General features: G+C 53.3%; 11 protein-coding genes across 11 annotated transcripts in view; 1 reads left to right on the forward strand and 10 right to left on the reverse strand.

Annotated features, from left to right (window-relative positions):
* Positions 1-163: 163 nt before the first annotated feature.
* Positions 164-2,090, reverse strand: SAICODRAFT_69933 (uncharacterized protein; the record flags this gene model as incomplete). Its single annotated transcript, XM_019170520.1, has 2 exons — positions 1,820-2,090; positions 164-1,772 (listed from the first exon to the last, which is right to left on the reverse strand). The coding sequence occupies exon 2, from the start codon at positions 1,748-1,750 to the stop codon at positions 164-166; it is 1,587 nt and encodes a 528-aa protein (XP_019025861.1). The 5' UTR covers positions 1,751-1,772; positions 1,820-2,090.
* Positions 2,091-2,243: 153 nt separating this feature from the next.
* On the reverse strand, positions 2,244-3,778 carry SAICODRAFT_64515 (phosphoglycerate mutase-like protein). Its single transcript, XM_019170080.1, has 2 exons — positions 3,227-3,778; positions 2,244-3,172 (listed from the first exon to the last, which is right to left on the reverse strand). The coding sequence occupies exons 1-2, from the start codon at positions 3,703-3,705 to the stop codon at positions 2,266-2,268; spliced, it is 1,386 nt and encodes a 461-aa protein (XP_019025862.1). The 5' UTR covers positions 3,706-3,778; the 3' UTR covers positions 2,244-2,265.
* Positions 3,779-4,039: 261 nt separating this feature from the next.
* On the forward strand, positions 4,040-6,287 carry SAICODRAFT_17742 (uncharacterized protein; the record flags this gene model as incomplete). The annotated part of the gene is made up of 1 exon (XM_019165853.1): positions 4,040-6,287. A coding segment is annotated over one exon (2,248 nt), but the record flags the coding sequence as incomplete, so codon positions are not given.
* Positions 6,288-6,714: 427 nt separating this feature from the next.
* On the reverse strand, positions 6,715-8,379 carry SAICODRAFT_205363 (uncharacterized protein). The gene is made up of 2 exons (XM_019166276.1): positions 6,908-8,379; positions 6,715-6,806 (listed from the first exon to the last, which is right to left on the reverse strand). The coding sequence occupies exons 1-2, from the start codon at positions 8,132-8,134 to the stop codon at positions 6,789-6,791; spliced, it is 1,245 nt and encodes a 414-aa protein (XP_019025864.1). The 5' UTR covers positions 8,135-8,379; the 3' UTR covers positions 6,715-6,788.
* A 162-nt stretch (positions 8,380-8,541) lies between these two features.
* On the reverse strand, positions 8,542-10,368 carry SAICODRAFT_5947 (uncharacterized protein; the record flags this gene model as incomplete). The annotated part of the gene is made up of 1 exon (XM_019169690.1): positions 8,542-10,368. One exon carries the CDS (start codon positions 10,366-10,368, stop codon positions 8,542-8,544), a length of 1,827 nt encoding a protein of 608 aa, XP_019025865.1.
* Positions 10,369-10,943: 575 nt separating this feature from the next.
* On the reverse strand, positions 10,944-12,362 carry SAICODRAFT_17745 (Mmp37-domain-containing protein; the record flags this gene model as incomplete). The annotated part of the gene is made up of 2 exons (XM_019165854.1): positions 12,256-12,362; positions 10,944-12,200 (listed from the first exon to the last, which is right to left on the reverse strand). Exons 1-2 carry the CDS (start codon positions 12,271-12,273, stop codon positions 10,944-10,946), a joined length of 1,275 nt encoding a protein of 424 aa, XP_019025866.1. The 5' UTR covers positions 12,274-12,362.
* Positions 12,363-12,486: 124 nt separating this feature from the next.
* On the reverse strand, positions 12,487-13,676 carry SAICODRAFT_17746 (DUF292-domain-containing protein). The gene is made up of 3 exons (XM_019165855.1): positions 13,352-13,676; positions 12,884-13,295; positions 12,487-12,825 (listed from the first exon to the last, which is right to left on the reverse strand). Exons 1-3 carry the CDS (start codon positions 13,627-13,629, stop codon positions 12,634-12,636), a joined length of 882 nt encoding a protein of 293 aa, XP_019025867.1. The 5' UTR covers positions 13,630-13,676; the 3' UTR covers positions 12,487-12,633.
* A 216-nt stretch (positions 13,677-13,892) lies between these two features.
* On the reverse strand, positions 13,893-14,617 carry SAICODRAFT_89697 (AP-2 complex subunit sigma; the record flags this gene model as incomplete). Its single annotated transcript, XM_019171647.1, has 4 exons — positions 13,893-14,111; positions 14,173-14,346; positions 14,398-14,481; positions 14,546-14,617. The coding sequence occupies 4 exons, from the start codon at positions 14,615-14,617 to the stop codon at positions 14,010-14,012; spliced, it is 432 nt and encodes a 143-aa protein (XP_019025868.1). The 3' UTR covers positions 13,893-14,009.
* Positions 14,618-14,791: 174 nt separating this feature from the next.
* SAICODRAFT_17748 (uncharacterized protein) lies at positions 14,792-16,295 on the reverse strand (the record flags this gene model as incomplete). Its single annotated transcript, XM_019165856.1, has 3 exons — positions 16,076-16,295; positions 15,628-16,025; positions 14,792-15,571 (listed from the first exon to the last, which is right to left on the reverse strand). Exons 1-3 carry the CDS (start codon positions 16,275-16,277, stop codon positions 14,792-14,794), a joined length of 1,380 nt encoding a protein of 459 aa, XP_019025869.1. The 5' UTR covers positions 16,278-16,295.
* Positions 16,296-16,422: 127 nt separating this feature from the next.
* On the reverse strand, positions 16,423-17,300 carry SAICODRAFT_205633 (uncharacterized protein). Its single transcript, XM_019166279.1, has one exon. It carries the CDS (start codon positions 17,024-17,026, stop codon positions 16,481-16,483), a length of 546 nt encoding a protein of 181 aa, XP_019025870.1. The 5' UTR covers positions 17,027-17,300; the 3' UTR covers positions 16,423-16,480.
* The window catches only part of SAICODRAFT_69941 (uncharacterized protein), a gene marked incomplete at its 5' end in the record, with an annotated part of 1,670 nt that continues 247 nt past the window's right edge, over positions 17,110-18,532 (reverse strand). Inside the window, one exon of the mRNA XM_019170521.1 lies at positions 17,110-18,064. Within this exon, the coding sequence (XP_019025871.1) occupies positions 17,478-18,064 (587 nt within the window). The 3' untranslated portion in view covers positions 17,110-17,477. The remainder of the gene's footprint in view (positions 18,065-18,532) is intronic.

Consider the following 18,532-nt stretch of genomic DNA (forward strand, 5'->3'; position numbering starts at 1 on the left):
CAGTTCGCCAAAGTGTTTGTGTGTATAGTGTGATATACATCGAATATCGTCCGTCCCCTTCTGTGTTTTTCGCTTCCGGTTCGCGCTGAGTGCTGTATCGTGCTGCTCTGTTGTTTTTAGAGGGCTGTTCCGTTCGTGTATCTGACCTTCGCTCGTGCTGGGCTTAGGCCTGGACCTCAATTCCATCCTTCTTCAACCCCAATATCTCACTCAAACTCTCCTCCCCAACCTTACCGTCGCTAACCCCACTCACCCCACTATCCTTACTCTCTACCGGCCCCTGGTCCTCCGCGGCCTCACCGTCTACATCATCTTCCTCCAATATGCGTCCCATCGTCCAAACTTCCCTATTCCCAATCAACACACTCGTCTTCCTCCCCTCCTCCACCTCCTCCTCAGGAACCACATCATCAACCCACCTACACCACCCAACCTCGAACCCACCTCCCTCGACGGGAACGCGGACGACGCGGGGCGTCTCCCATTCCTCACTCCATAAAGATACATCTGGGCCACCCTTCCTCGTCCGACCTTTATCGTCTTCGGTACCGGCACAGATAATGGCGAGAAGCCCCCGTTTCGTTGGGTTCCACTGCACGGACCGGATGGGGGCGCGTTGAACGAGGATAGCGATGGGTGCGAGGATACGGAGGTCCCAGATCCAGAGCGTGGTAGGCATATGATCCGTCCTCGTCGCCAACAGTGTCCCATCCGCATTGAACATACACACCCCTACGCCCAATTTGCCCACCACATCCGCCCCCGTGCCAGTGACATTGAACGTAGGAGGACAACACGGCTGACTAGCGATCTCGTATCCGGGCGTCACACCCATCGCGGGAGCAGCAGCAATCTCCCTCCAAACTTTCGCACCGCAGCGGATTGTGCTGGAGTGCGTTAACTCCAACACGGGCGTAAACCACTGATTCAACAACCGAACTTTGCCGTCATAGCTCCCTAACGCGAGGAAGTCGCCTTTCCAGCTAACAGTTTTGATTCCCAGCCCAGGTGCGCCTTCACTTCCCGTCCGGTAGGCGGAGTAACTCTTCAACGAGCGTCCATCGACAGTGTAGATATGGATAGAATACTCGACCGAAGAATCCCAGACCGCGAGCCATTGTCCACACGATGACCACTGTAACCCTTGTGCATCAACAGTTGGCAATCTCCACGTCCTCGCCAATCTCCATGGGCTCATACTCGTGTCGAACAAACTCACCGCATCATGCGCCGTGGGAGTCCGTGTCATCAATGCAAGGTATGGACTCCCGGGTCGGTATGCGTGGCCTTTGTTCGGGAATTTGGGGTGGTAGATGATGGCGCCGGCCGAGGCGGAGAGAGACCATACGGTGAGCTTCAACTGGAAATCGGAGAAGATGAGAATGTTGTCCCCGGTACGGTCCCAATCGACACCACGTACACCACCAATACCCTCAGTAATGTTGGCTTCAAACGCTTCGTCATGCACACCATAGACCTTCACGGTCTTCTCATCCGCGACCAATAACCGCTCATCACCCTCCTCGGCTCCGTCCTCGGCAAGAATGACGTGTGGAGGCGCCCACTTAATCGTGTGAGCTTTCGTCGCGAGTTCAGCGGGTAGTGCAATAACGCGTTTGACAGCGAGGGAATCAGCGGATCTGATAACCAGTCGTGGTGGAGTTTGTGTCAATGACGCGATGAAGCGGCCGGTAGTCGAGGGTACCGCGCCCGAGGGAAGGGAGGACTTGAAGAGAGGTGAGAACTCCATTGGTTGCTGGAGGCGAGTGGTTCTACCCACGCGTCAGTTGGTAGAAGTGGTATAGAGTGATTGACCTACCTATTCACACAAGCACGGCTTCAAAGCGAGCGGCTCAATTGCACTGCACCGCCAAAGGCAACAAGCACCAAACAAGACTCAATTGCAAACACACAAAAGCAAAAGCCCGGCACAGGCAACACCTCGTTCTATTGACCGAACGAATGGAGGAGGGATGGTAGGGAGGGTCGAGGAGAAAAACTTGTATGTACCGTTCTCTTCCTTTTCGGTGCGGTAAACAAACTGCGGGCTGCACGTGTGCTCTTGATAGGCGTCTCTCTCTACAAAGAGGATGGATCGGTGCGGATGAGGGAACGTGCGCGCCCGAAGTACGGGTAACGACGTCAACGCAATCACCATAAATTACAAAGACATTTTTGCCAAGTCAACGATCAGCAGAGGGAAGCATAAGGAATGCAAAGGCCGGCTTCTAAGAGGTTACTTTGTACTCTTGTTTAGTTATAATTTTAGAGGTTCTTTCCCGTCTGCGCACTCGCATCCTTGGGGCCCGCGTTACACTCTCCCATCCAGTCAGCGGGAACCATCGACTCCACGACTTCTCTAAATGCATCAAGTGTACACAAGCTCGCGTCACCCTCGAGGTGCTTGCCTTGTGGTGCGCACCCGGGCAGCGTCATCGGCTTCTCATTGTATCGCAGGCGGACGTAATGCTCCTCTTTCGCTCCACCGAAGAACTTGGTCAACCAGCCTTGTGACGATGCCTCGGAAGGTGCCTTGGAGAACAACTCAAATGCAATGGACGAAGTGTATGGCGGCCAGCGTCCATCGAAACAACCAAGACTTGCCAGGACCGCACCCAACGTGGTGTCGTGCGCACTGTACAAGCACACTTTCTGCTCCACTCCACCCTTCTTCTCTTCCTTCGTAGCAGTAACCATCCGGTCTTTCAAGTCACCCAACAGCCTTCCAGCTCCTAAGCGACGATACTGCTCGTTCTGAAGATACCCATCGAACCACTCCGTGACAGCGGCGGCCTCGAGCTCGCAGTGTACCCTCTCATCAGTGAACTCCGCCGGCAGCTTGATCCCGTTTCCGAGACTTGAGTTCACGGTATCCAGCAACCCCGATACACGCGGGTGTCCATCGACTGCAACACCGTCCGGAAGGTACTTTCTCACCCTTTCCGATGTATAGCCAGTCAAGATCGGATTCCACTTCTCTGCCGCAAGGTCGGCGAATTGTCGAGAAAGGTCATTGAGTCGCTTGCATGCTCCTTCGTTCGGGTACAAATTCTCCTCTGTAAAGTTTCGTGTAGTGAACGTCGCCTCAAATCCTGGTCCACGCGCCGTAGGTGGGTACAGTCCCGTGAAGACTTGGTGTAAAGACTCCAGCGTACGTTGCATAGGTGTCGATCTGTGAGAGTATGTTAACTCGCGGCTCGTAAAGCTTTTGCTGTCATTCCTTCACCTTAAGTAGATCTGTTCCTCCTTCTCCAACCTCTCCGGCAAAAACCCCAACGCATCTACATACAACCTCCTCAACCTCATCCCAAGCGCCAACGTACTCCTCCTCCCCTCATCAGTCAACTCACCAAGAATACAAACCCCCTTCCCCCCCTCCTTCCCAACATCCGCGATAACAGCCTTCCCATTCCTATCGAACGTCTCGACACGCCTCGAGTACCTCAACCCCTCATTCCACACCTCATCCGACCCAATCGCCCCGGGTATTGAGCCTTCGGGCAGGAGCACTGAAGCTCGGAATCGTTTCGCTGCTTGGCAAAGATCCCAGTGTTCCGGAACGCCGGCGTTTTGGAGACGTGCACGGACGGGTGTGCGTTCGCCGTGCCGGGCGAGGACTTGGAGGTGGATGAGGCGGAGGGAGGAGGGATATAGGGCTGAGAGTTCGCTGGGGGTGTAGTCGGGGCGTGGTGGTAGGGATGTCATTGTTGTTGAACGATTTGTAAGCACGGATTTTCTGCTTTGATTGGAAGGGTGTATATGAGTATATTTGTTTGGGATGAATGCTCGAGCTCGTAACGTGAATGAGGCTCGGGCTGGGGCCCCGGATTGCACTCAGACCGGCGTGACGTAAGGAAGGCGAAGGGTTGCCTGAGGCATTGCTCAAATAGATTTTATCGGATAAGAGTTAGAAGATTATCAGATTTTCTTTGGCCGTCTGTATCCAACTTCTATAATGCGTTCAGGGGATTTCCCCCATTCGGGCAGCACCGTATACGTTACGCAGGCTTCGAGAATTCCACCTTTACCCTCTCCATGACATGCGACCTACCACTCTGCGACTGCTCCGGTTACCAAGGCCTCCAGGCTCTGTAGCCTCCTCCGTCTTACCAAGGCGGAGTTATGCGAGGTGGAAAACTGAAGCTGACCCGGACTGGAAAGCTGATCCCACAAATGCACGCAAACGATCTACGTTGTCCAAGGCCGACTATCCACCAGAAGTGGCTGCTTGGATTTATGACAAGAAGGAATCAACGTCCGCCCTCCCTGGTGCATCAGAAAACTCTGGGCCAAAACATAAGGAACTCCAGGCCCTGGAAAAGGCATGTCAAGAAGGATCTTGGGCAAAGGCTGTGGAGTTACAGCGGGAGCTCGCAAAGGACCCATCGCTGGATAGTCCTGACCTATCGCGCCTTTCCTTGCAGATACTTCAGGGTTTGTTGGCCCAGGGTGCAGAAAACCAGGACGACGTTGTAACCGCGGACGAGTTTTTCGACAGGCTGAGAGAGCAGGAGAGAGCAGAGAGTACACATTGGGCAGCCATGATATACGCCGCCATAAATGGCTCGACACCAAATCCGAAGAAAGCTTTAAAGTTATGGGAGTTATGGTCGGCGGCGAATAGGAAGTCCCTGTGGATAAGAGAAAACAATTCGCATCGGGTAGTAGAGGCAGCATATACAGCTCATGTTGCCGCCGAGCTCATGGTTTCAGTGCAAGACAACTATCTTTTGGCTGAGCACGGAGATGAGGCTACTGAGACCGATACAGTTTTGCGAGCCAGGGACCTCTTGTCTGACCAGGAGCTGAAAAAGGAATTCGACCCATTACCGATTCCAAATCCGGAAGTGATGGAAAAAGTGCTCAATGAACAACGATTATCACCATCATTCATTCGACACGTCGTTACCCATGCACAGAGGCTTAAGCGTGGTGACAAACGAATCAACTCGCCGCAGTTTCACGGCCTCGTGAGGATTTATTGTAGCGCAAGGAAGCGCAAGCGGGTACTCTACGAGTACGAATCGGCAAAGGCTCAAACAGAACCCATGTCCGAACGCACTTATGCGGTATTCATTTCCGGGTTCTTCCTCTGCCACGAATGGCAGCTGGGAATGAAGGTTTGGCAAGATATGATCAAGAGCGGGGTGCGACCAACAGTACTATCATGGAATGCACTCATCGTTGGCGCGGGGTATCTGGGAAACCTGGTGGCTCTCCGCGAGACTTGGGCAAAGATGCAACGGTCAGGTTTCGTGCCGGATGTGGTTCTCTGGTCTTCATACATCAAGGCATTCTTCGTATGTAAAGATACCCAAGGTGCTTTGGACGCCATCAGTGGCATGGAGGAAGCTGGTGTGCAATGGAACAGCGTCACACGGACCATCATCGTTGACGGCCTTGTGCGCCACAACCTCCCCAAGGAAGCGCGACACGTCCTCGAGGTTTCGTTAAAGCAGGGAATGCCACCAAACGTCCGTGTCTACAACGTGTTTCTTCGCGATTGTTTGGACTATGGCAATTACCCACATGCGTCATTTGCCACTCGTATGCAAAACGCCCACAAAATTCTTGACGAGATGACATTGCACAACATCACTCCGGACGAGGCGACCTATACAACATTGATTGGCGGCATCGCCAGGTGGGGTCGAAATCCAAAGGCCCTCGAGGCGAGTATCGACGCTATTCTCAGACGTATGGTTGAAGCTGGCCTAGCACCAAGTGTTGTCACCTATACCACGGTCATCAACGGCTTGATAGAGGGAGCCGACCCCGCTTCCTTTGAAAACTATCTTGTGGCGGCTGAGCATATGTTCCGCTCGATGCTAGCCACTAAGAAGATAGCGCCCAATGTTCAAGTATTCACCGCCATGATCAAGGGGTACATGTTCGCTGGCCGCACCAAGCAGGCAACGGAGACGTACGCTATGTTGCAAAAAATGGATATTTCACCAGACTTACCAATCTTCAACACTTTCATTCGAGGATATTCACGCGTGGAGGACCTCGATGGAATGATATACTGGCATGAAAAGATGCTTGATTACGGATACAGGCCGAATAAGATCACTTATTCGTACCTGTTCAACGGATTGGCCATGATTAAGACTGCAGAAGCTAGACGGTGGACGGAGAAGTTCCTTGGGGACATGATCAGAGATGGATTCCTTGTCGAGAGTCCTAAACTGAGCACCGCCATTGTGAAGGCGACAGGGCGACCGCCGGACCCCAGACTGCTGCCTTCTAATGCATCAAAGATGGATGAGGATGAGGAGTTAGAATAGTTCGATAGCATATGCATGGAGTGAACTTGGCGTTATCTTCGAGCATTTCGCATCCTCTTCGCGATGTGTTACATACATAGGAATCTGGTACACACCCAAACTTAATCTCGTTTGTAATTGGTACCACAGCTTTTGAATGTTGATCCTGCAAATCGAATGTGTCTGGCTACAGTACGTATGTGTGCACACAGCGTGGGAAACCTGGTTTTCAGCTTCAGTAGAATCACCCCATGCATTTTCACAATTGCAAGCTCCAGTGATCGAGATGCGCGATTAATACAATTCATTAACCAAGAATGACTGGTATGCACTCCTATACACCTCACTTCACACGTAGCCTAACCATACATCTGTAAAATCCTCCATCCTATCCTAGCCAAGCCCACTTCCGCTGGCTCATCATCCTACACACCTTTTCCGTTCCATTGCACAACCATGCTTCTTCAAAGACACGGCTCACACACTGCGCTCGCTTAAGCCCTCAAGGCCTCTCTAACACCCTCAACAGCACCCTCTCTCCTCTCAGCCTGAACCTTCGTAGTCTCCGTCGCAGCAACACCCGGCTTAGCAGAAACCTCCGCCTGCTTCGGCGCATTCGCCCCGGGAATCTGAACACCAACCTTCTCGCCAACAACAGTCGCAACACCCCTCGCCTTCTCCGCTGCAACATGGGAGTAATCACCAACGACCTGCTGAGCCTGCTGAGTGTACTTGGAACCGATGGCGTTCAAGCGGTTGAGCTGAGCGTCGATATGGGTCTTGTTGCGGGCGTAGAAGGGGGGAATGGAGAATGCGGCGATGAGGGTGAGGAGGGAGAGAGTCCAGAGAGAGACGATCTTGAAGAGTTGGTAGAAGATGAAGGAGAAGGCGAATGCGACGAGGGTGTGTGCCACGTTCTCAGCGAACACCAAACGCTGGAATTCGGAGAGGATGGAGTTGGTGAGGGCGTGGCATTCGTCAAAGACGGGGTCGAGCTGTTCGCGGGGGATGGTGAGGAAGGTACGGGGCTTGACGTAGGTCGAAACGAACCCGGTTCCGGTGACGATCTTACCGGCGTACTCGATGATGGCGGAGATCAAGAACACGATCCAGGCACCACGGAAGACAAGCTTGGGAATGTTGACAAACTTGATCAACACCAACCCGCTCAAGCCCAACGCCAAGAAAAAGGCGGAAGCGGTGGGGTAGTTCCACGAACACAAGTCGTAGACGAAAGAGTTGTACTTGGCGAGGGGGGTGGAAGCCTGTTGGTCGGCTTGCTGAGCGTTACGGGTGATACCAGCGAAATCGTTCTGGACGACAGCAGCACCGTCCGCAACACGCTGCTGCGCATACGCAGCCTGCTGACGAGCAATCTCAGCAGCCTGAGCAGCCTTCTCCTGCGCAACAGACGCATATCCCTGAACCTGAGCATGGGCCTTGGAAGCGTAAGCCTCGGCGACGTTGGCGGCCTCACCGGCAGCCTGCTGTGCCTGTCCCGCAACCTGGGAAACCTTCTCCTGTGCCTGACCGACCTTCTGTGCGGTGACGTCCTTGGCCTGGTTTGCTGCGTCCTTAGCCTGTCCAGCGACCTGGTTGGCCTGGGCGGCGGCTTGGTCCTTTGCTTGGGTGGCCTTGGCTTGGGCTGCGTTGGCGGTGTCGGAGACGGCGGCTTCAGCGTTGTTCACGGCAGCGTTCGCATCACGCTTAGCCTGGTTGTACTCAGCATTGTACTGGGCATCGGCAGAAGTGGAGGGGGTAGTAGCAGCGCCGACGGGAGCCCCAAGATTAGTAGTAGCGGGAGGATCGTTGGGCATAGTAAGAGGAGAGTTCTCCGACATGTGAATCTCGTCACGGATTGTTGCCATTGTAGTTGGTTGAATTGTTTTGGTTGTGGGTGTTTGTATAGGAGAACGTCAGAGAGGGGGGGGGTCGTCCGGTGTACTTTATAGCAGATTTTCCGAGGGGTCAACGTAAACCATGGCATGCGCGACGCTCACGTCATAGCCCACAAACCACCGGGAATCTTGGATCTGGTGGAAATGCAAGGAAAACAATGCGTCTAGTGAGGATAAATGCAACTCAATTGGCTTGGTCTTGTCGTCTTCCGGGAGTTTCACATGCGATGACGTCAGGACCGAGGCGAGTGACAGGTGCCACACTTCGTCATGTCTGATACGCACTGGAAGAGCAATTGGAGGACCATCTTCGCGTAATCAATACATCTTTTCAACCCCTCAACCAAGAAATATAGAAGCTATCGTAGCAAATCAAATCACACAACCCTCAAAACCCTCGTCCCCTCCCCCCCCTTAACCTCATGCTCCTCCCCGACCCCCTTCCCAGGCCCAAACCTCCCCCCAATTTTCTCCTCCCTATCAATCTCCTCCTTCCTCTTCTTCACATCCCCAGCCTTCTCCTCAACCTTCGCCTTCGCCTCTCCGGCCTTCGCCTCGACCCTTCCCTTGACCTCACCCGCCTTCGCCTCGACCTCATCCTTCACCTCGGAGGCCTTGGCAGAGATGTCAGAGGTGACTTCAGAGGCCTTTGTGCGGGCTGCATCGACGCCGACTTTGACTTGTTCTGCGCCGACTTCGACGGTTGCTTGGGCGTATTTGGCGCCTGTCTTGGCTGTCTCGATGCCTTCCCTCACGTAGGGCTCGACACCCTCGGCGGCACTCCTGACGCCCCTCCCGACCTCCTCCGCAGTACCGACAGCATAACCGAGTACCTCCTCACCAGTCTCGAACGCCCTATCCCTCGCGACGGCGGCTTGTTCGGCAGCCGCGTCGACATAGGGCGCAGCGACGTCTTCAGCCTGCTCGATCACGTTCCCAGCAGCATCGTAAACAACCCCCGCAGCCCGTTTCGTCGTATCGATAACCTCCTCTCCCCTCCCACGCACATACTCCGCCCCCGACTCCAAATTACGCTCGACCCTCCCCGCAACAGATTCAAGGCGATGAATAGAATGCACAGTAATATCAACACCTAAATCAACCGCTTTGGCCGCAGTTTTATCGACGCCGACGACGACGTCCCCGACTGTGCGTTTGACGACTTCGACGCGGGGTTTGACGACGTCTTTGATCGCGGAGGAGGCTTCGTCGCGGAGGGTGAAGATTGTGCCGTAACCTGCGCGGACGCGGGAGGAGAGACGGGAGCCGGGTTTGTCACCGCGGGCTTCGAGTTCGGCTTCGTAGACGCGGTTGAGTTCGTCTTTGGCTTTGTCGGCGATATCATACGCCGCTGTGGTGGCTTTGGTCGTCACGTCCGAGGCGGTGTTGAGTAATGCGCCCGGGATGGCGAGGGGATGGGTGAGGGCCCAGGACGTCGTATTCCACACGACGGGGAGGACGCGGGAAGCGGTCATGAGTGCGAGGTTGTATGCGCGCGGAACCTGAGGCTGGGAGTCGCGGTCCTCGTTGATGGAGGAAGCGGATTGCCAGTCGGGGTGGTTCGCGCGTTCGGCGGCTTCGGCATAGGACATCGTGAAGCCTGCATCACTCCTGTTCTCGCCCTCACCCGGCCCGGGAAGGTACGTATTCAACGCGCCCTCGACTTTGTCCAAGGCGGGCTTGAGGTAGGGCCCAACAGTCGGCTCGACACGTTCTTTGACGAAGGGTTCAGCGGCTTGGGCGTAGACCCCGACAGTAGACTTGACCACACCGACCCCATCCTCAACCTTTTGCCCAACTTCCTCTTTGGTGGCTTTGAGGACCGGAAAGCGCTCCTCGACCATACCCAACGTACCATCGGCAATCGCATCGGCTTTAGCGAGATAAGGACTAATAGGACCCGTATAGGTCGCGACATATGCCACACTCCCCTTTATCGTCTTTGCTGCCCTCGCCGTCAATGGGTGGCTCTGGAGCGCGGAGGTAACGTCGTGGAAGAGTGGGTAAGACGCGAGATGATCGAGGAAGTGGGAGTGGATTGCGCCGTTCTGGGTGCCGAGGGAGTCGAGGGGGTAGGGTTGGTCGTAGGGGTTGTGGTTTGGGTGAACGGATTCGTGGGCACCGGGGAAGGTGATGGGGTCTTGGGCGGAGAGGGGGAGGGGTTCCGGGACGACTGGGTTTCCTGGAAGGTCTGTCTTTACCATGATGGTTGCTGGTTATGGTAAAGGGTATGTGGGTATATTGGTTTGGTTGGGGGGGCAGGGGAGGGCAGTCTTATAGCGGGTCGTCCTTGGTTGTTGGGGGTGTGTGTGATTTGCATGTGAAAGTTCAATTTAAAGTGGCGCCATCACACGTCATGTTGGAGATAAGAGGAACCCTGCTTGCCTAGCCGCCCGCCGTGGACATCTTGGACATCCGCGCGGAGCCCCAGTGCAGCAGGACAACAATGGCCATTGGTGCAACTCTATTCCCCCAGCCACGCAGATAGCTACCCGGGTTGCCGGTATCTCGTTGCAACCGGTCCGCCGTGGTTCCCCAGGGACGCCCATGACGGATGAGCTCATCTATTCCACGTCTGCTGGGCCTTCGAAGAACGACTTTTGGCAAGGAGAAAGTAAGATGATGAACGTCGTTTGAGGCATTTCTTTATTTGCTGGCAACCATGAGTCGTACACATGCTTATCTTTCTTTGTCGTCGGTATAATATACTCGTCTCCTCCTCCTCCTTCTCACACTCTTCCCACGCCTCTCATCCTCAACGCACACCTCTACCGTTTAGCTACTCCTTCTTCGTCTTCTTCCCCACCTTCTCCGCAACATACCTCCAACTCTTAATCGGCCCCGCACTAAACAACCCCTTCACAGTCTGTACCCCACTACTCCACCCAACAGTCTTCCTCACCGCTCTCCCAATCTCCCTTCTCAACCTCTCATCTCCCACGATCCGTTCCTCGAACATTCTCATACCCTCTCGTTCCTGTGGGAGGTATTTCATATCGTAGTGTTTAAGGAAGATGGATTGGATTTTTGTGCGAAAGTGCAAGGGGAGACGGCCGACCATCTTTGCGCGACGGACTGGGTCGAGGTCTTGGTGGAGGGTGGCATAGGCGTCGGTTGATTGCATAGGGACCGTCGACTGGAAAGTAAGGTTGGGGAGGTTTTCGACCAATGGCCCATACAACTCCCTAAACTTCGGTAACTGCGCAGAAACGATATTCTGCACCTTCTTCGGGTTCTCGGCCACGCGCATCCGTGCGTCGCCCATGTAGGAGAGTCCGGCGATTGTTTCGTAGAGTTCTTTCTCGGTGAATTTCTCGGGGAGGAGGAGGAGTGCGGTGCGGAGGGCCGAGATGAGGTTGATTTGGTTTGCCAGTCGGACGCGTGGTTCGTCGCGTAGGATTTTGATGGGTTTTTGCATTCGTCCGGCGAGGTACATCGTTTCCCACCCGTTCAAGTCGGCACATAGGTCATCGATCGAGACCACGCCGTATTTGATCATCATCCCGTTCACCTCTACGTACGGGTTGAAATACACTTTCCCTCCGAACCCTCGTTGGATATACGAGATGGCTGCACTGCCGAGATGTCGAAGGCCAGAGTAGTGCTCAGGATGCCGTGCAATATTCAACGAATGAAAGTGCTGCGCATGCGTTACTCCAAAAATAAAATCCACCATAGGCTTCGCATCCTTCGCATACCCACCCTGGTTAAACACCCCACTTCCATACGCGAACGCATACCGAATCGGTGCATTGAACTGCCACAGAACACTCCGTAGCCTCTCCTTCACTTCCTGATCGATGACAAGATGCTGGTTCGCGCCGAATTCTTTGGGGAGTTTGGAGAAGGTTGAGACGTCGTTTGCGAGGACGCTTTCTTCGAAGTTGGCGTTGGAGAGGCCGGGAGGGGAGGGGGTGTTTGGCGGGCGGGGGGTGTTGCGGGATTTTATGGGTTCTGGGGTGGAGGAGGAGGAGTATGCTCGGAGGATAAGGATGGAAGAAGAGTAAGTCGAGGAGGGGACTCGAGGAAATCGGGGCTGTTTCAAATGCGGGTTAGCATGAGCTGCAACGATCCGTGCTCGGCTGACTTACCAGAACGTAACACTGCATGATAAGCGGGAATCAATTAATTTTGTCGGGTGTGAATGCTGTTAGGATCTATGCCGTTTGGTGTTGTTTGTCGCTGCTGTTCAGTTCGTACGGCTTCTGCAGTCTCCCGAGGACCTTTCATCCTTCTTAAATTCCAGATGCCCAGGCTGCAGCGCGCACGGGGACGGTGCATGAGATACAATTGCCGATGACGTAGAATATCTTCAGACGAATGCGATCATTGAGATAATGCTTTCTTTGTCTCTTGGTACTTTTGCATTTGTGTGCGGAATTCAGCGGATGTTTATGGGCATGTTGCTATATTTAGTAGCATCCATCCGTGTGACTTCCCTCATCCTCCCGACCTCGGTAGGCGCCGTTCTACAGCTTCTTCAACCTCTCAAACCTCGCCTGCAAATCATCAAAGTCAGGAATGCCGCTCCCTTTCTCCTCCTTCTTTGCCGGTGACGACGTAGACGGCCGTCTTGGCAAAGCCCCAATACTCGCTTTGCGTCCTCCCGGAAGGTTGAGATGTGGTCGTGGATTTTCTGATGTCGGTGATTGTGGGGTGACCTGTATAATGTCTCCGTTAGCAAGTCATGTTGAGTCTTGTAGAAGGATGAAGTCATACCTGTATTGGTGCCTCTCCGACTTTGATCCCCTTCGCTCCAGGTGTACTCGGCAACCGTAAGTCAAATTCCTTCTCCTCCCCGTCAACCTGCTTCTCCAATTCCTTCATCTGAGCCCCTCCGTCATCACCATCACTCTCATCACTATCCTCACCCCACTTCAGACCATACGCCCTAGCAATCTCTTTCAAATACCTCTGTACCAACTCCGGTTCCGGTGGATCAACCCGTAGCTTGTGCAACACTTTCTCATTTACTTTATGCTCCGTATTACCAGCGGCTGCGAGCGCAAAGTCTCGGCCATACCGTGCGCCGAGGAGATCGCGTGTCGTTTGGAGCTCTTTCACGTCCGACATTCGAGGAGCCGTATATATAAGCGTCACAATCGCTTCTTCAAGCCCAGGATCACAAGGGCTGTTCAGACTTTGTTAGCATAATGAGCAAGTCATCAAAGCAGTAGAAATGAAAACCCTTTCTGCTCGATCAACCCATATCTCGCAACACACAACTCACAAAACAACTCCAAAATCTCCATCAACTCCACTTCGACATCACCTCTAATCACCCCCTCCACACGAATCTTCGCACTCTCTTCCTTTCCTGCCTCGAGTAATAGTGCCAGCTCCCGTCTCTGCTGTTTCGCGATCGCGGTTCGCTTTTTCTGAAGGAGACGAAGACGCTCGATGGAGAGCTTGAATTGTACTTTGAGCTTACGTGCAAGGAGTGGATCGACAGTACCGGTAGACATGATGACAGCGATTGCGAATGTTCGTCGTGTCGAAGGTTGGTTGCTGTTGCCCAGCGATATGGATTCTGCGGGGAAGCCTGGTGCGTCACTGGATGCAGGGACCCCTCGGTACGACGGTAAGACAATTGCAAGAATATTACCATGTATTTGTTCCCAAGAGATAGAACGCCAGTAGTAAGGGTTAGCCCGGTCCTCGTGCGGCGAGGCGAGATGCCTGTGGCCCGAGGACGAGCATGGGTCCGCCCAGCATGAAGGGTATCATCACAACGACCCACCGCGTTTCCAAACCATTTCCAAGTCCTCAAACTCTTCTCCGTTGTGCGTCTTCATCCAAGCCCATGCAAAGATTTCTCTGTATCTCAATTGCGACTCCTGATGCTTCACTCCAATTGCCCCAAATGCTCCAGCCGTGCCAACACCACATTCTTACTCGTCTCCTCAATCTCTCCCGCCAAGAAAACCTCGTCCAGAATAGCATACACCTGTACGGTACCATGTCAGTCCCGAGCGCCTTCGCTCTCGCTCGCGCTCGCGCTCCCGTACCTTGTAGAAGTTAAACACCAAATCCAACTCACACACATTCCCGAAAAACGAATCCAACACCTCCACAAACAAATGAATCGCCTCCAAATAGGCCAACTCATTATCGTTCGTATCGACACAGATACAGAAGAAGAGGCCGGCGTAGCGGCGGTAGACGATTTTGTGATTTCGAAACTGTACTTAGATGTCAGTCGATATACTTGAGGAACTCCGCATCCGAGGTACCTCGACGAAATTTGACTGATGTTTCTGATCTCGTGGTGCGATGAGACGATGTACATCGCCCTTCAGCTTAACCTTCTCCGCATCCTATACAACCAACCCAGCGTCAGCACACTCCTTCATCATTCGCAGCCAAACCTATGGTACGTACGTCGTACGGCACATACCACTTCGCCAGCCGTGTCTTCCCTTGTCGATTTTGAATGAGAATAAAGCGAATCATCGTACTACAAGTCGCGATTGTCGGTTGTTTCGGTCGGTGTTTTGCGTGCGGAGGGCAGCGTGCATGAACCCACATGAAGAGTCTAGAAATAGCAACACCCTGAAAGCTTGATTCTTGACAAAGTTCTCATTGTCCTTTATATGCTATGAATACTTGGAGATCTTCCACCTTCATTTACTGCTCAACAGGCCCAAAATCCATATCCCTGCTCGGGTCCAGCCCGGCAGTCATTCTTATCCTATTCCTCTCCGCCGCTTCCTTCGCCTTCGTCTTCCTCCACTCACACACCTCCTCAAACTCGCAATGCCTGCATTTATACGCCTCATAAACCTTCACACCCGTCGGCTTCCGGGTTCCTTTCCAGAATCCCAGAGCGGTAGTGAGATGTGCCTCAATGTCTGCGTCGTCGTATTCGAAGACTTGTTCGCCGATTAGGCCGGCATCGGTTTGCCGGCGGTAGGAGATTGTCATTTCTGTTCCGATACAGCCTTTGAACTTTTGTAGTTTTGAGGATAGGAGGGCGTAGAGCGTTCGTAGAGTGTTGTGCTCGAGGATTGGCTCGAAGTTGCTGTCAATTGGATCGAGCGAAATAGCTTGAGCAATGAACAAGTCGGAGAAGACTTCATCACCATCTAAGCCCTGATGTTGCAGAAACCTCTCGAAATCAAGCCATCCCTCAACGAGGTCGATAAACAACCGCCTATAAACCCCAAGTTGATGCCGATATCCCTTCGATTGCGACTGGCTCGGCATCCGAGACGAAACGCGGGTCTTGAGGTCGGATATTGTGATGATTTTATCATGTCTTGGAACTCCTGGCAACTCAAGGAAGGACGAGATGGATTGTTGCCTGTTCTCCAATGTATATGCCACGACCGGCTCCTTGCACTGAAGCTCGTCGATGATGCCACTGAAGAAGGTATCCTTCTGAAATCCGAATACTGCGACTTCTCTCTGTACTGACGATATCAGCGTACAACTTCACGAGTATCGGCGTGACATCCACGTACCGCGATACCCTCACACTCCAACTGATCAACAACACGCAACAAATTCAACAACTTCAACCCCCACTTATCCACCTCCGTATCAATCTCAAACTCCACACTGTTCTGAATCTCCTCCTCAACCATCTTATGAATCTCCTCTCCTTTCTTCATCGCCTCCGTTCTCGGCCTCTTTCCCGTCTCCAACTCCGTCTCCAACTTATACACGAGCTGGACTTCACACCACTCTGACCCAGACAGGTCAGTGACGGATAACCCCTTCTTCCGGGCACGGAAGCGGTCGTATGGGGAGGCGGAGGGTTCAAGGACGGCGGAGTTGAGGGCTTCGGTTTCAGTGGCTGAGCGTTTGTTGTCTGCGTAGGTCTCCGATTCGCGGCCTCGAGCGCTTACAGCGTCTCTCTCTAGCATAATTAGCCCTACTGTCCGTACTTACTCAACAGAAAAGACATACCAGCTTCATCGACTCCCTCCCCGTCACCGACCTGAACCCCCGTCTGGACAATATCCGGGGTGCCAGTCCCGCCATCCTCACCTTCATCGCCGGAGATCGTTGGAGTAACAGCATCGGCCTGAGTTAAGCCAGTAACGAGCGCTTCGTAATCGCGATCAAACTCTTCGATATCTCCGTAGTCGCTCTCTGGATCTCTGTCCATTCATGGGTGTCGGCCGCGATTGTGTTGTTGCCTCCTTTGATCGCGCACGGACCCCACGTTTGGGCGGCAGGCGCGCAGGGCATACAACCCGTGGCAATTACTTGGAATACAAGATTGAGGTTCTTTGAGTATAACCTCTGAAGATCAAGAAAGCGTCTTTGCGAAATGCAATCAATGTTTTTTCAGCGACTATGTCAAATCAGTCAAGAGACACGGACAGAAGTGTGGGGTGATGACATACACGGACACGGACACATGCGCAAAAACGCAACGACCGTCGGACCCCTCTTCTTCACATTCCCGTGAAGATCATTCGGCGCGGAATTAATGATTTCTGGAAACGGCGCCGGGGTAGGTACTTGCCCCGGGAGGAGTGAAATGATGTCATTCGGGAGATACGGTCTGATGTACTCCATTCTACTTGATTCTGACCGTGAGAACTCACTGCGAGGATGGCCAAGTGCGACGGATTGTCGTTTCGAAGAGGAGACGAACATTCTCAGGGTCCTGTGATCCTCGCTGCGGATCTTGGCAGTGCGCCTGACCATGTGCTCTTTGCGTCGTGACTTTCGAGGCTGCGAAACCAAAACTCCAAAGCACCCGTAGACCTTCAGGAGCCATTCGATATTATGTACATGTTGACACATTTCTAACGAGCCTGTATAGCTATAGCAGGTCACCTTTGAATTCTCGACGTCACAGACATCATGATCAATTGCAATTGAGTGAAGAAGGACCATATATTCCATTCACATAACAAAAAACGAATAGCTCGTGCATACCGTGTATCAAACACTAAAATCATAAAACAAAGGATAAACGCGTTCACATCACCACCACCACCACCACCACCACCACCACCACCACCACCACCACCACCTCTCGAAGTTCATGACTGTTGGAGTCAGTCGCACACTCCATCCCCCACACTCCATTTTGGTATCAAAACAGCCCCCACCCAGCCTTCCTTTTGTAGTAACATGGGTTGGACCATGTACAGCGGTAACATTAAGAATAGACGAAACCCAAACTCCACACGCAACACGTAAGAACCAGAGAAAGTATCCACAAGAAGACCACCGCATTCAAGCACACCACCGTATTGATAGTGAACTCCTTGGTTTACCGGCTTCGCAACTCTTGCTTACGCGGCATCAAGAAGTTCACTCCCAACCACATCTTCATATCCATGGAGTCCACCTATGCGTTGTTGAGAAACTCTTCGGAAGCCTCGGCCTTTCCAGCCTGCGCAGCCGCGACCCCCGGCATCTTCTCAATCAACAAACTCTTCAACCACTTATTCTCCTGCTCCAACTCCCTCATTCTCTGCTCCAACACAACAACCTTATCCGTCATATCCTTCGCCGTCTTCTCGAGCGCTTGTTCCCTCTCCTTCTTCTTCAACCTGAATCGAGCAGACGCGGCGGTGTTACGGCGACGTTTGTCTTCTTCGACGGCGGTGCGGGAGGAGGAGGGGTGGAGGTCTTCATCGAGAGGGTCGGAGGTAGGTTTGCGCTTTAAGGAGGATGGGGTGGGGGAGTAGGAGTCGGAGTGCGAGGGGGTGGGTGCGGTGGAGTAGGGGAGGTGAACGGGAGCCCCGGGTGCGGAGGGGATGTGTGCGTGTTGTTCGTGGAAGACGTAAGAGTCTAACGGAACCGGACCCTGAGAAGTAACTCCCTCCGGAATCGCGTGGTTGTGGTTGTGTTGAGGTGCCAATGACTGTTGTGCTCGTCCTTCAGCAGGCGCTCCACCGGAGAGATCAATGAATGCGTCGATAGCCGGATCAGCTGGAGGGATGAACGATCCGTCAAAGGTATTGTCGAACGAGCGGAGGACCAGAACATCTCCAGTTCGAGCTTCGTTGTGCTGTTCGATTCTCCTTGCTTGTACTAATTTTTGACAGGTCTGTGTTTCAGCGACGGGATTGGTGGAAAGCATCGGATGGTGTTCCGATGCTATTCCGAACCGGGAGCCGAATTTTGCCCGGAAATGAAGCTAGAGGAGGCGATCATGCCATCCACCGCACGGAGGTGGATGTTTGGTGAGCTCTCTTTCGTCGGAAAACCGTCAGAAGAACGCCGGAAGTGCGTGGAAAGTCCTGGAGCAACAGCGTCCAGAGGTGATTCTCATCAGCTTTGTCGCACCGGTTAAACTGGGCGATTCTCGGTTGTCGGTTGACTAAGCTGATGGAGTTGTCTCGGGATAGTCGGGTTAGTCTTGCTCTAGCTGAGGACCCATTCCCTACAGCGCGCGCG

This window comes from Saitoella complicata (assembly GCF_001661265.1).
Source record: "Saitoella complicata NRRL Y-17804 unplaced genomic scaffold SAICOscaffold_5, whole genome shotgun sequence".
Classification (NCBI taxonomy): Eukaryota; Fungi; Ascomycota; class Saitoellomycetes; order Saitoellales; family Saitoellaceae; genus Saitoella; species Saitoella complicata.

Excerpts from the sequence above, each read along its gene's own strand:
- SAICODRAFT_64515 (XM_019170080.1), bottom strand. The coding sequence starts at position 3,705 with ATGACATCCCTACCACCACGCCCCGACTACACCCCCAGCGAACTCTCA. Across the intron at positions 3,173-3,226 it reads GAGGAACAGATCTACTTAAG|ATCGACACCTATGCAACGTA; the intron begins GTGAAGGAATGA and ends ATACTCTCACAG.
- SAICODRAFT_205363 (XM_019166276.1), bottom strand. The coding sequence starts at position 8,134 with ATGGCAACAATCCGTGACGAGATTCACATGTCGGAGAACTCTCCTCTT.
- SAICODRAFT_17746 (XM_019165855.1), bottom strand. The coding sequence starts at position 13,629 with ATGTCTACCGGTACTGTCGATCCACTCCTTGCACGTAAGCTCAAAGTA. Across the intron at positions 13,296-13,351 it reads GGGTTGATCGAGCAGAAAGG|CCCTTGTGATCCTGGGCTTG; the intron begins GTTTTCATTTCT and ends AAGTCTGAACAG. Across the intron at positions 12,826-12,883 it reads TCGGAGAGGCACCAATACAG|GTCACCCCACAATCACCGAC; the intron begins GTATGACTTCAT and ends GACATTATACAG.
- SAICODRAFT_205633 (XM_019166279.1), bottom strand. The coding sequence starts at position 17,026 with ATGGAATATATGGTCCTTCTTCACTCAATTGCAATTGATCATGATGTC.